The sequence below is a fragment of the Stegastes partitus genome, unplaced genomic scaffold (assembly GCF_000690725.1).
Source record: "Stegastes partitus isolate 25-593 unplaced genomic scaffold, Stegastes_partitus-1.0.2 Scaffold811, whole genome shotgun sequence".
NCBI lineage: Eukaryota > Metazoa > Chordata > Actinopteri > Pomacentridae > Stegastes > Stegastes partitus.
The window spans coordinates 32414-45675 of record NW_007578542.1 but is presented as its reverse complement, the minus strand read 5'-3'; the positions used below and the strand labels follow the sequence as shown (position 1 = coordinate 45675).

Below are 13262 nucleotides of genomic sequence, written 5' to 3'. Positions count from 1 at the left end.
GCCACCTTGCAGCCCTTAATGTGCCATAATCGTCCTAAAAAGTAGAAATAGTAGAAAATCGAGCTGTTTCTTACCTGATTGGCCACCTGAGCCAGGATCTCATCTCTGAGGCTGGGATTAGCGAGTCCTCTCTGGATGATGTAGTTCCCAAACAAGTTCTCTTGAGCCCCGTTCAAGTCTGGATCACCCATGAACCTAAGAATCTAACAAAAGACCGGGTGTTTATTGAGAGGACATGCTGTAACTTTACAAGTAAAACTCTGATCCTACGAATGTACAAGATTGGTCAAGAGGTTGAACAAAGTGAATGTGATGGCAAAATCAAAACACATAGCTGAGGTGTTTAATTTACGTTTGTTGAATCTCCTTAAACTGCAGAACATGTCACTGATTTTTGCTTCCTGACATTAAATCTGACTGTTTGTACTGTTGGACTTTGATTTAAACTGTAGATGATGGACTTTCCCAGCAACATGTGAATGCAACGTGTACCAGAATGAAAACGTTCAGGGCTCCTTGTTTTAGCTCCTCATCCAGCCGAATCAAGGAATTCTCCAGCGGGGCAGTCAGCATCCCAAACAGTGGCTCCTACAACACACACAAAAATACAGCGCTGATAAATGATTACACACAGTGAGCGTTTACTGTGCTGTGCATATTATGGGGACAAAAGTCTGCTTTCACAGTCACATTATGGGAATCTGCCTCGTCACTGGGGGTTAAATGCAAGTCACTTTATTTTATTTTAGATTTTTTATTTAACCTTATTTAGCCAGGAAAAGTCTCACTGAGATTAATATTCTCTTTAATAAGACTGATAAATCTCTTCCAAGACACACAGCACGATTTAAGTTCACAGACACAAATACAAATAACAACTGACTTAAGGTTTACACAAAAATAAATCATAAAATCACAAAAATATGTGCCACAAGCCATCAATGTCAGTAATCACACAGGGCCAATGTGAGTCAACCAATATATGTACATCTGAACGTATCTGCCTCCAAGTCATGTGAAGTTACTTTGAATTCATTTAGTGAGATCAGCTCTTTAAGTTTCAGGCAATTTTGCAACTGATTTCAAGTAAAGCCGACAGCTTGTTTCCATATGCGGTCTGAGAACAGATCACAGTGTAAATCCTCACATCTTAAGTTGAAGACTCGGTTTAAGGTGAGTGGTGGTTATGGTTCGGGTTAACCGTCCAGAAAATAAATGGAAGTCAACGTAATGTCCTCTGAAGTGATGGGAACACCACTGTGTTTGAGTTTGTACCCTAAATATGGCCCGGATGTAGTGTGTCATGAGGTAGTTGTTGATATCCAGAGGCAGAGTCAGCTGAGGGTCAACCTGAACCTTTGGAGCCTGAACCACCGCCAAGCAGTCTGAATGCAGCTCTTCACCACCTGTATGACACACACACACACACACATGCAGACACACACAGCGGGCTACGTGTCATCACAGAAATACGACGGTAAATATTGTGGAGCCCACCTGCAAAGATGGAACACATCTTTTGATGGAAGTATATTTATAGCACTGACTGACTCAGTGTGTGCTACATACTATATATTCGTGTGTGTATTTGTGTGTGTGTGCGTACCTGAAGCCGCCTGTAGCAGGCCGGCCAGCTCAGCAGGGATGGGCAGTGTTGTCACGTTCACCACTTCACGATTGATGCGATCCTGCACACAGACACACAGATACACAAACGCTTACACACTAGCGCTACATCTTCATCTTCGGCTCATAATGTTTTCCCTCAGAAAGCTTCCACCCTATTTCCTCCTTCGCTCACCTCCTCCGCCTTCCTTGCAGGCTCCACCACTGTCTGACAGAAAGACAACAGTATCACACTTCACACATTTGTTCATTTTTCATGTTTTTTCTCTAAAACAAACACTTGTAAATGTCTCCAGCAGTTTGCCCGTTCACTCAAACTCTGTGTGCATACCCTCATGTAACGCTGGCGGTTGACAATGAGCAGCACAGTGGAGCGCAGCCTGATGAGGTACTTCCTCTTCATAGCAAAGTTTTTCCTGTGTGCAAAAAGCATGAAGGATGGACCATTTATAAAGATACAGACAGATAGCAGTGACAAACTAAGACCTTGTGTGCATTTAGAGACACAAAAACACCTAAATTCCCCATGAATAATGTTGGCAAGCTTCTCTTTAAAAATCTCACACTTTACGAAAAACGTCAATCACTGTAACTTAAACAGACAGAAGATTTGTGTTAATCACACTTACGGAGCTAGTTATAGTTTCGGAGCACGTTTTTCTTAATGGGTCATTTACCCAGGTTTGTCGGAGTGTGACCAGCGATCTCTGAAATGTCACTACAGATTCTTAACCTTGAGTTTAATGCTTTTTCTTTTTTAGTGAATTTTTACACACTTGAATAAAATGCAAATTTGTGTCACATCTACAGGCCTGGTTGGACTGGCAGTGAATGAGAAATCTATCACCTTTGATGGATGCACATGGCCTCAATCCTCTGGCCTTGTCTCTTCACATCAAGGACAAAGAAGCGGGTTGTCTGCGATAAGGTTTGACCTGTTTGGCTCTGTGAAACCAAACACTAAAGCCTAAATTGCGACGCTCAGGACTGAAACTCCAGACTCTAGCAGGGCAGTGTGGTGCCCATTAAAGAAAGCTAAGGCTCAGAAGAGTCAGCCTCCAGGAAGAAACTGATGGAACTGCTGGTTTTCAGTCTGAGTGCTGCAGGATGATTTTTTGGAACAGGAGAACAAAATCATATCTATTCCCCCCCCAAAAAAATCCACTTTATATGTGTCTCTGGAACCAAAAGGAAGACATTTTATTGATTTATTTTTTAATCACTAAAATGATACATCATGTCTGACTTTCCGTTTTGTTGGGAAAATTAACCAAATCTAAGCTTAAAATTGAAATATTTAATTAATGTCACTTTGTTCTATATGTCACAATTAAAATTTTGTGCAAAATAAAGTGCTTGTGCTGAACAGATTCTGTAAAAAAAACGCTAAAAAAATCTGCGCTCCTTGGTGCAACAAAAGTCATGTCCTCAGCTGTGACCAACCGGTCCCCTAAACTGTGAACCAACAATCAGGAAACATTTGAGCTGAACTGCAGGCTGTGTATACTCAGAGCAGGAAGGAGACAAGGATGGAAACAAATTGTAAACACAAGTTGTAAAATATCTGTGGTATGTAGCGTCATCTCTTTCCCCGTTGTTATGTTTTAAATGCTATTTTTGTAAAATAAACACAGATATTGTTTTTTTTATTTTTTATTTATTATTACTTATGGCTTTATAACTTTGTTGTACTGTACAGAATGCATTTTTTATTTTCTCTCTACTTCTAGTCATGGTTGTGCTGCTTCCATAGAGGTGCTGAACTTTATATTGCAGTGAAAAATGAGCCCACAGTCAGTAAAAATGTTACAGGAGCAAAAGCTTCTCAGGGGTTCAGAGGGTTAAAGAAGTTATGAGTCATCAAATGAATGCTACCTGCCAAACTCTGACAAACACATTACCTGGCCAGGTAGCCTCTGGAGCGAGCTTCAAACAGGGTTACACGGCGTCTGAATTTCCTAAAGTTCTGCCGGATGAAACACATGCGGACGTATGTCTGCAGTATGCTGGCGGCGAGGTTCAGCACGCTGTCACGCTTCCCCTCCAACAGCTGGTACAATTCCTCCTTCAGGAAAATCTAAAAGACACACACACAAACAAACAAAATCTACATGAAGCAGCATCTAATTCTAACACATGACCAATATGACTGTGCATCCTCTGCATGTGTGTCGATTACTCAGCGCGCTCACCTTACTGACTCCCAGCTGATACGAGCCGTTCTTGACTGGGCCGAGTCTGTGGAGCATGATGACACAATTCTCCCCATCTGCAGGCGGAGAATCCTTCAGGCAGAGCAGGGCTTTATACCTGTTCCCACGTATGACAATTCGATTTGAATTCTCAAGTAAACGTGAACGAGGATCAGGGAAATCCAAAGCTGCAACATGTGTCTCATCTGTGAGTTCAAATCTTGTAAATCTTAAGTTATCACTGGAGGAAAATCTGAGAACCCTTGTGCGAGGTTAATTGCCATTCTGGGTATTCACAGTCATGGCTGCGTATTATTTGTTTGGATTTAGTATTTTCAGTGTGGATCTAATTGTGAATGTTGGACTCTGACTTTGTTTTTTTTTTTTTTCCTGTAATACTGTAAGTCAGACTACTTTGGCAGTGAGTGGTGAGAGGTGCTGTGAGATCAATTGGTCTCGGTTGCTTTCCTGCTGCAGGAGCTGACAAATGCCAGATGGCTATTTCAGCACGAAGAAATTGGTGTGTGAAATGTATTCTCTCCAGAAAAAGCCCATAATTCCAGCAATTCTGACAAGCTGAAAGTAGCGAGCGGAGAGGGGAGCAGAAACTATTCTTTTTCGGAAAGGAAGCTGAAGAGGCTAGTCTGTGCTAAATTTTTTTAGCTTCCACGGTTTGATTAGAGCTTATATTTCTGTTAGAGCGCGTTCTGTGTGAAGATTAGTGAGTGACCAACCTTGATAGGAAGCTGTGAAAGTGCAGTCTGATTGGATAACCGTCCTTCCTGATGTGAATGGTCTCCATGATACCAGAATAATGCAGCTGAGTGTTGACCAGCTCCATGTCAAACACTCCTGGCTCCTGCACCGACACACAAACATAACATACACAACATATGAACTGCATAGCACATGTGATATAATAAAAACTCACTGCAAACCTGCACACGGCATCCAAATTGCAAATATACCTTATGATGGTTTGGCTTGATGCATCGCACAAAATAAGGGTTACACCTGTCACAGACACATGACAACGAATTGATGGATAAATAAATGAATGTATGTTACATAAAGGTGAATTACATTTGTCCTGTGCAATGAAATCTTCTTTCCAGCTGAAAGGAAACTGGTGAAGCATTTGTTCTATAGATGGTGCCACATAATAACAATTTCACAGACTTTTGTTTTCATCTATTAGAGACGTGATAGAGGCTCATAAGCCACTCAGAACTAATCACTTGAGTTTAACGGTACACCAAGGCCAAACAAACAGTTCAGAACTGCGTCTCTGTAGGAACAAGGCCATTATACAGTTCTGATTTCGCTCGTTCTTTCACTCATTCTCTCTCCCCCACATCATACACGCTCTCTGTTTCTTGCAGTAGCTCATCACAGTCAGTTTTGGACATTTACAGTATGACTCATCATTGTTTTGCGTCACCGCTGACAGGCACATTGTCACATAAGTCTGACAATTCAGGAGCACGGCATGCAGTTAATGTGGGAAGTTATGACGGCACTAGATTGTGTGTTTCGATACGACACGGAGTATAATACAGTGGCAAATAGGAAGCATTTTTAAAAAAAAAATCAAATTCATGACTACATATTTCTAGTTTTGACAAGTTAAATGAGTGATGCGCTACTAAAACCTTTCCATCTTCTCGAGCAGCTCCTGCAGGCTGTTCTGAAACTTTGCGCTGACCGTGTTGGCCTGATAACGTCGAGCCGTGCTGCTGTGCCGCAAGTTAGAGCGCTGCTGAGACACAGACTCGGAGTGCTTCAAGAAGAGGCTCGACACCATCTGTGCACACAGGAACACAGGCACACAGAAAAGCATGTAAACACAGAAGACCCAAAGGTTAAGGAAAACTGAAGAACTAACCCACAGAATCCGATCAGATGAGAGGAGGAGGATAATTGCAGGAGATATTTATGTTCAACACTGACACTTTAGCACCTGAATAAATAGTTCTGATTTTCTGTTAGAGGGTGGAAGGAAAATAACAAGGAATACAGATTAGCACAGAGCAAGTGATAAGAAAAAAGAGCGTGTTTGACTGTCTCACTCTGTTCTTGCTCTGGATGAAGAGCTCTAAAACATCCTGGCGGACCATGTCGAAGTTCTTGTCCAAGAATTTGTGCACCTGCATACAGCACAAATCATGGGAAAAATATTAGAACAAGACTGAAATCAGAAACCTGTAATATCAGTTTCAAACAGAAGTCCTACAGCTCTGTTAGGTTACAGAGAGCATATATTAAGAAAAGAAGGAATTTGATCTTATTCAGATTTGTTCAGAACATTGTTATGTAATGAAATAAAACACCTTTCTGAATCAGAACTTGATCCTATGATCTTATTTTTAATATTGTTCAGATTTGTTTGAGAGATTGTTACGTAATGGTAATAAAATACCTCTCTGAATTAGAACTCGTTTCAAAAAGATCAGAGGTGGACTGGGCTCGAGAGTTTGGATACGATTTTTTAAACTTTTAATACAACATAAAATGCAGTTTAATACCTCTTACCCAACTGCACCAGCCAAAGCGTGAATTTGTGATGAAAAAGTATGACATAACCAACAATTATTTTTTATGATATCACTTTTTTTCTCAGCATCTCCAGGCAGTAAAAGCAATAATTCCTTTCAGGTATAATTGAATTCATGCAACCTGAACCTGGACAAGCTTCAAAAAATGGATGGATGGTTAATTACTATTGATCCGTTTAGGGGCTGCTAATCAGTCAGTCGGGTGAAAGACAATTAATCATAAACGATTTTGACATTTTCAGCTTTTAGCTTGTCAAATGTGAGGATTTGGATGGACACAGTAAAGGTAGGATTTGTGGGGAAAAACACACACAGACAAGAAGAAGAAAATGATCAACAAGGATGCAATTATGGACACATACACATACTTTAAGACAGTTGAGTAAGAAATATATACGTCACTTGGTTGCCATGCATGTTGACTGTTGTTAGTAACATCAGTGGAAAGAAAGAAAGAAAGAAAGAAAGAAAGAAAGAAAGAAAGAAAGAAAGAAAGAAAGAAAGAAAGAAAGAAAGAAAGAAAGAAAGAAAGANAGAAAGAAAGAAAGAAAGAAAGAAAGAAAGAAAGAAAGAAAGAAAGAAAGAAAGAAAGAAAGAAAGAAAGAAAGAAAGAAAGAAAGAAAGAAAGACACCAAATAGGCAAGAGAGCAAACAAAGAAAAGCAGGTAAGAAAATGCTAGAAAAAGAAAAACAAGTCAGTCCACCCATAAATCGAAACAATTAAAGACAGAACAAGACCGAAGAAAATGAAAGAAAAAGAAGCAGCACCAGCACGAACAAAGAAAGAAGGAAAAACAGGGAGACAGAAAAGACATTAAGAAAAGGAAATGCAAGAAAAGAACAAGGAGAAACAAAATAAACATGATAACAGAATAAAGGAAGAAGAAGAAACAAAGAAAAAGGAAAAAAGACATAGAAAGAAAAGTACCTGATAGGTGACTTTCCCTGCGTAGTGTTTCAGGGTGAACTCTGGCTGTGGCATCTTTGGCCTGGCATAAAGCGGGTTGTTTCCATGGTGATAGTGGCACTTCTGAAGGAAGGTGTGATCTGTTGCCTAGCAATGATCGGAGACGGTTAGCGGCTGGTGAGCCATGGCAACCAAACCTGTACAGCACAAACACACGTTGCCTGCGCGTGTTCGACAGATTGCCTCGGCGAGGTCCTCGTGTTAACACTGCGTTCGTATTTCACTCTGAGACTTCATAATACGTTTATCTCAATATGAGCTCCGTCAACTTCTTACCCATAGGAGCCCAGGGAGTAATGATAGCAGCAGGTAGGTAATTAAGTGAGCGTGTGGGATAGGTTTGTATTGATCGAGGCTGGCTACAATACAGTCTCCTGTTTAATGAGAAATCCAATAGTGAGATCTTCTTTTTTTTAACTCAATTTCTTCTGAAAAGTGAAGCATGAGGCATCTGAATTATGAGTTATTGTCATCCGTTTGCCTTTTCTTCACAGTGCCTCTAAAGAATGTAGGATTTCAAAAGTTTCTTGTAATCTCATCTAACTTCATTTGAAGTACACTTGCTCTCCACAGGAGTTTGTCTCAGCTGATTGGCTCTTTGTGAACTTACAGAAAGTCTTTGGATGGAATCGTGAATTATTAACTCGTTTTGCTTTAATTAAACACTGCTTGTATTCATTTATGTTATTTTAGGTTTGCTCACATCCATAATATCTGTGGTTATTACTAAGATGTAGTGATTTCCCATGACTTTGGAAATGAAGAGTTGGGTTTTGCAGGGGTGAGTGTACCTGAGGGAAACCGCACTGGTCATCTAGTATGCGCAGGATCCCGTGAGGCTTAGCAGCAATGAGGTCAAGACATGCCTGGTTGTGGCTGAAGGGCTGCTGCTGCCACTCAATCTGCTCCCGCATGTACTCCTCCTACACAGCACATAACAACTGTAAAGTTCACCAGGTTGGTGTATAGAAAACTCTTATAACTCACTGCTGGTTGTTTCTAGTTTTCACTTCAGCTCTAAGTGTTGCTGTGGCCTGTGAACGATTTAATAACCTCAATTATGGAACCGTTTCTGAAAATAAATAAGCATCAGGTTACAAACAAAGCTGAGTGGTCCCCCTCTGGCCATTGATGAAACCCCTAAAATCTAATTTCTGTGTATCAAAGTTACACATTAAGATGTTTGTTTTATATTAAAATAAAATAAATTAAGTTAAAATCCTTCCTGCCTTAAAATGACTACAACCCTACACTGTTGCTTGCACTAGAATGTGCAGATCTATGAGGTCTATGATCCTCTCCACCGCACAATGCAGGTCAAGCACGCCAGCTCACCTACAAGTCTGTTTAAACACTGTAAAAGTACTTTACACTGCACAATGGTAAGTTTAGTATTTTCAGCCATTCATGTGCAAAGTGGAAACTAACTCCTAAGACAAAAAACGATAGGCGAGGCCGGTTCTTTAGTTTTGTTTTGTGTGAAACCCTGGAAAACTGTAAAGAATGTTATTGGTGGACTGCAGTTTTGAGATGCTCAGCCATGGTGTCACTAATTAACTTGGTGACCCATCTGACATTTACATTTAAAGACCTCTTTGATGAAAATCTAGTTTTTTATCTTGTCAAATTTTTTATATATTTTTTTTAATTGGAAGACATGGATTCAGGGCTGCAAGATGCCTCAGTGGTTGCATCGCAGCTAGAAGGTCGCCGGTTCGCATCCAGGTGAAGACACCGGGATCTTTCTGCGTGGAGTTTACATGTCCCCCCATTTCTCCCACAAGTCCAAAAACATGCTGAGGTTAATTGGTGATTCTAAATTGTCCGTAGGTGTGAATGTGAGTGTGCTTGGTTGCCTGTCTCAAAGTGTAGCCCTGTGATAGACTGGTGACCTGTCCAGGGTGTCCCCTGCCTTCACCCTAAGTCAGCTGGGATAGACTCCCTCTCCGGCAACCCTAGTGAGGATTAAGTGGTCTATATACAGTATATTGGATGGATGGATGGATGGATGGATGGACATGTATTCAGACTTCTGAGGTTTCATACGTTCACAAAACGAAGTATCAAATCCTGTCAATTTGCAGAGTGGGACTTTCTATATCATTATTCTTCAGAATCAATTTTGGGTAAAAACATGTTTGACTGAATTGCAGAGGAGTTCTACAGTGTTTGAGCAGAGTCGTAAGTGAGTTTTTGGGAGTTTCAGTGAGCGTTGGAAACAGAGGAAAGAGACTTCCATGATCTGCATATTCTAAAGTAAGCAATGTTGTAGAGTTAAATCTAAGCCATGTTAAGGCAGGAAGGGATGATTTTCATTGAAAAAGCTTCTAAATATGCGGCTTTCATACACAGAGAGGGTTTTAAGGAGAGGCACTTTAACTGTTGTTCCAGCAGCATTTCATTTAGTACATTTACTGTAAGAACTTACTCATGTTTACATGCCTCCAGTTACAACAAATCTGTGTTTACTGAACCTGCAGCATGCCAGTAATCAGTTTTCTTCCCTATCTTGACCTTACTTTGTACCAACAGTGTAAATATTTTATATGAAGCTGCTTTCTGAGTATGTTTTGTGCTTGTGAGTCTTTGTAGTGGCGTTGTAAGAGTCTCTGTAGTGAGAACATGCAGCGTTTCCTCACTTCCACCACTAATGAATTTTTACCAACAGTCATCTGTGGATGTGTGGAAACGGACTCATTTATACTTTAAGAGGTTTTGTTTTTCAGCTTTAGTCAGTCTTTGGAATAAAGCGATTTCTCATGTAAGGACTCATTACTAGATGTAAGGATGTTTCGTCTCACCACTCAGCTGTCGCTTTTCCTGTTTGTCGTGCACGTTTACATTCAGAAACTGAACAGAAATCTGATCATGCACACACATGAGCAAGAAATCGAATCAGAATTCTCCTGGAGAAATTTGGGAAAGCAGTTCTTTCTAATCCAGTATCCTGATTACAGAAACCCAATTTCTCCAAGAAACTTTCTAATTTACATGGTCTAAAAGAAAACATGTTTTCTTTCCCTGACCTGCTCCTCCTGGAAGATGACTCTGTTAAAGAAGAACTGCAAAGTTTCATTGGCGTAGTTGATGCACAGCTGCTCAAAACTGTTCACCTGTAGCTCCTGGAGGGTAAAGAGAAGAGACATTGAAAGGGGTAGTGTTGGTTAGTTGACTCAAGTCAGCTCAGACACATCATCGCTGGAACACAACTGAGTGAGATTGTTCTTTAGCGTGACCTCAAATCCATATATGTCCAATATGGAGATGGACAGGGCTTCGTTGCGAGGGTAGACCCGTCCGTTGATGCGCTCTGTCAGCCAACTAAACAGCAGCGAATACAGGATCTTGGCAACGGCATCTCTATGAAAAACACACAATAAGGTTTCTATGGAAACAGAAAACCCGGTTCCTATGGAAACAGAGGACATCTGAAAAATCTCTCCCCCAGCCCTGACGTCCTTTGTCCTCACATGCCTCTACCAAAGATTGGAAGGGAATATCAAAGACTCTACGCTCCCTTTCAGTAGTCCTCTGGTGTGATTTTAGAGAAGGGGTAAAAAAAAACAAAACAAAACAAAACAAAACAAAAAAAAACGAGGACATTAAAGGGCCTCAAACAAGACTGTCAGACAGGCTTTTATTTCAGGTTGTTCCAAGCCGAACTCGGTGCATCGTATTTAATTTAACAGATACTATATTGAGACTTTTTTTTCCCCACTCACTCACCTGGCATCCACAGCACTCTCCACTGTCAACGGAGTGTAGATCTTCTCCCGCACTGTATCCTGGGGGTCAAATACATCAGATATCTAACAACATCTGTTTACTGCTATGAGAACAGTGTAAAAATAATTATATTAATGTCATGGGTGAGGTTGCTTTTCAAAGCGTATTCTGCTCACTGTCAGTTTGAAGGTCACAGACTTCTGCAGGCTCTCCGGTGAGACCTGCAGCAGCTCGGCCACCACCCTGATCTCTTGTGCGCTCACCACCGCCGCGACCTCCTGACCCTCAGCCTGCCGGGACACATGCACAGACACACACACACACACACACACACACNCACACACACACACACACACACACACACGTACGGAGGCATACGCACCTATTATTACCATCATCTATCACCATCATCATTATCATTCAGCCGTGAAACTAAATGCGATTTAATTTGTTTTAAAGAGAGAGCGAGAGAGACCTGGTGTGGCTGGAAGTAGACGTTCCCCAGATGAAGGACGGAGGACAGAAGTCTGTAGATGCTGTTTTGCTCCTCTGGGGTAAAACACAGGATGTCCATGGCACTCAGCAAACGCCTGAAGTCCTCCCCATCATCCTTCCCCTCTATGGTACAGTTCCCTCCCTGCGACGCACGGACACACAAACAAGCACCGTTATCAACAACAACACACTTACCCTCACCTAATTTAGCTCTAATTAAAGAGCAACTTATCAGCAGCTTAAAGTCTTGTTTTCGTTGACTTCCAGGGGTTGGAGGCTTCATCTCGGTGCAGCGATGGTGCACTTCAGGCCGTGTCGCTGCACTACGATATCACTGCTGGGAGTGGTTGCTGTGTGGGAAAGCTCACACTTCCTGACCACACGTTCAATCAGAGAGAGCAGTGACACACTATCTGTCAGCACGGTGTGAAGTTACTCTTAAAAAAATGTTTGTCGTAGCAACCACAAACCCACAGACCATTATCACTGTAAATAGTTAAGCATCTTCAATCAGCATTGGCGTGAGTGATGTGCTACTTAGTGTGTCTGAATCTTAGAGAGCGAATCAGCATGGCTACAGCGCCCAAGTGTGCACAAACAGATGTGACACAAACACAAATATTGGCAAAATATACTATGACTCAATCTCTATATGGGAAAAAAAACAGAAATCAGGCACTTTGGAAAGCAACCTCAGGGTCTCATAACAGAAGAAAAATTTTATGGGTCACAAAATGATTTATGGAATAAGAGAAAAACAACAGTACTGGTATGTTAGCAGCTCTGTGAGGCTGTAGTTATGCACAGTTATGCTTTGAGGAAAATGCTAATGTCAGCATGCTAACATGTGGATGTTTAGCAAGTATAATGTTTACCCTGTTCACCACCTTAGTTTAGTGTGTTAGCATGCCAGCATTCGCTAATTATAATTAGCCACAAAGTTCAGGAGCAGCTGCCAGTAGTTCTGTAGGTATTCGGTCATTAAACAAAGTATTGCAAATGTTGGCCAGATGGTAGCTCTAGATGAAAAGTAAGAGGATAAACAAAATCATTACATTTCATTCTGAGGAGGACACATACCAAATTTAATGGAAATTCATCTACTAGTTGTAAAGACATTTAGATTAAATCCAACAATATGCTGGTGGCACTACAGGGAAGGTACAGTGATCATTAAAGTTAGCAGAAATCATCCTCCTCAGAACATTTGAAGAACTATTCATGGTAATCTGTGCAATCGTTGACCATCAGACTGGCACTGCTGACCCCTGAGTCATGCTGCTACGCAAAACTACATCGACACTATTAACACTTTTGCTTGTTGTCTCTTCAATCGGAGAAGATTCTATATTGGTCAGAGGTTAAACACTTCAAATTCATTGACACATACAAATACATGTACAACACATACATGTTGCAGGCAGATATCGCTTTGTTTAAAGGCCTTTAGCTAAAAAGAATGGGAACCACTACAGCTGAAGACCAAAATCATGACTAAGACATTTAATTATCACTAGATGATACACACAGTGTCCAGGTTACTCACCCTGTATCCAATTACCACGGTTTCATGTTTGTGCCATTAATCACTTTGTAAAATAGGTGTCACATTTTCAAAAAATGACTTTAAAACTGAGTGCAGCGACCACTCCTCTGTGTGTGTGTGTGTGTGTGTGTGTGTGTGTGTGTGTGTGTGTGTGT

At 41.0% G+C, this 13262-nt stretch overlaps 1 protein-coding gene across 1 annotated transcript in view; it reads right to left on the bottom strand.

The window, feature by feature from the left end:
• Nucleotides 1-13262, bottom strand: part of myo15ab (myosin XVAb) — a 55008-nt gene that overhangs the window by 26593 nt on the left and 15153 nt on the right. Inside the window, exons 16-34 of the mRNA XM_008292456.1 lie at nucleotides 11542-11703; nucleotides 11243-11356; nucleotides 11067-11125; nucleotides 10577-10700; nucleotides 10367-10462; nucleotides 8132-8263; nucleotides 7302-7427; nucleotides 5888-5965; nucleotides 5471-5622; nucleotides 4787-4832; nucleotides 4553-4677; nucleotides 3819-3936; nucleotides 3528-3703; nucleotides 1958-2042; nucleotides 1802-1834; nucleotides 1607-1688; nucleotides 1276-1406; nucleotides 493-588; nucleotides 25-203 (exon numbers count right to left, since the gene is read on the bottom strand). Coding sequence (XP_008290678.1) covers nucleotides 25-203; nucleotides 493-588; nucleotides 1276-1406; nucleotides 1607-1688; nucleotides 1802-1834; nucleotides 1958-2042; nucleotides 3528-3703; nucleotides 3819-3936; nucleotides 4553-4677; nucleotides 4787-4832; nucleotides 5471-5622; nucleotides 5888-5965; nucleotides 7302-7427; nucleotides 8132-8263; nucleotides 10367-10462; nucleotides 10577-10700; nucleotides 11067-11125; nucleotides 11243-11356; nucleotides 11542-11703 — 2114 coding nt within the window. The remainder of the gene's footprint in view (nucleotides 1-24; nucleotides 204-492; nucleotides 589-1275; nucleotides 1407-1606; nucleotides 1689-1801; nucleotides 1835-1957; nucleotides 2043-3527; nucleotides 3704-3818; nucleotides 3937-4552; nucleotides 4678-4786; nucleotides 4833-5470; nucleotides 5623-5887; nucleotides 5966-7301; nucleotides 7428-8131; nucleotides 8264-10366; nucleotides 10463-10576; nucleotides 10701-11066; nucleotides 11126-11242; nucleotides 11357-11541; nucleotides 11704-13262) is intronic.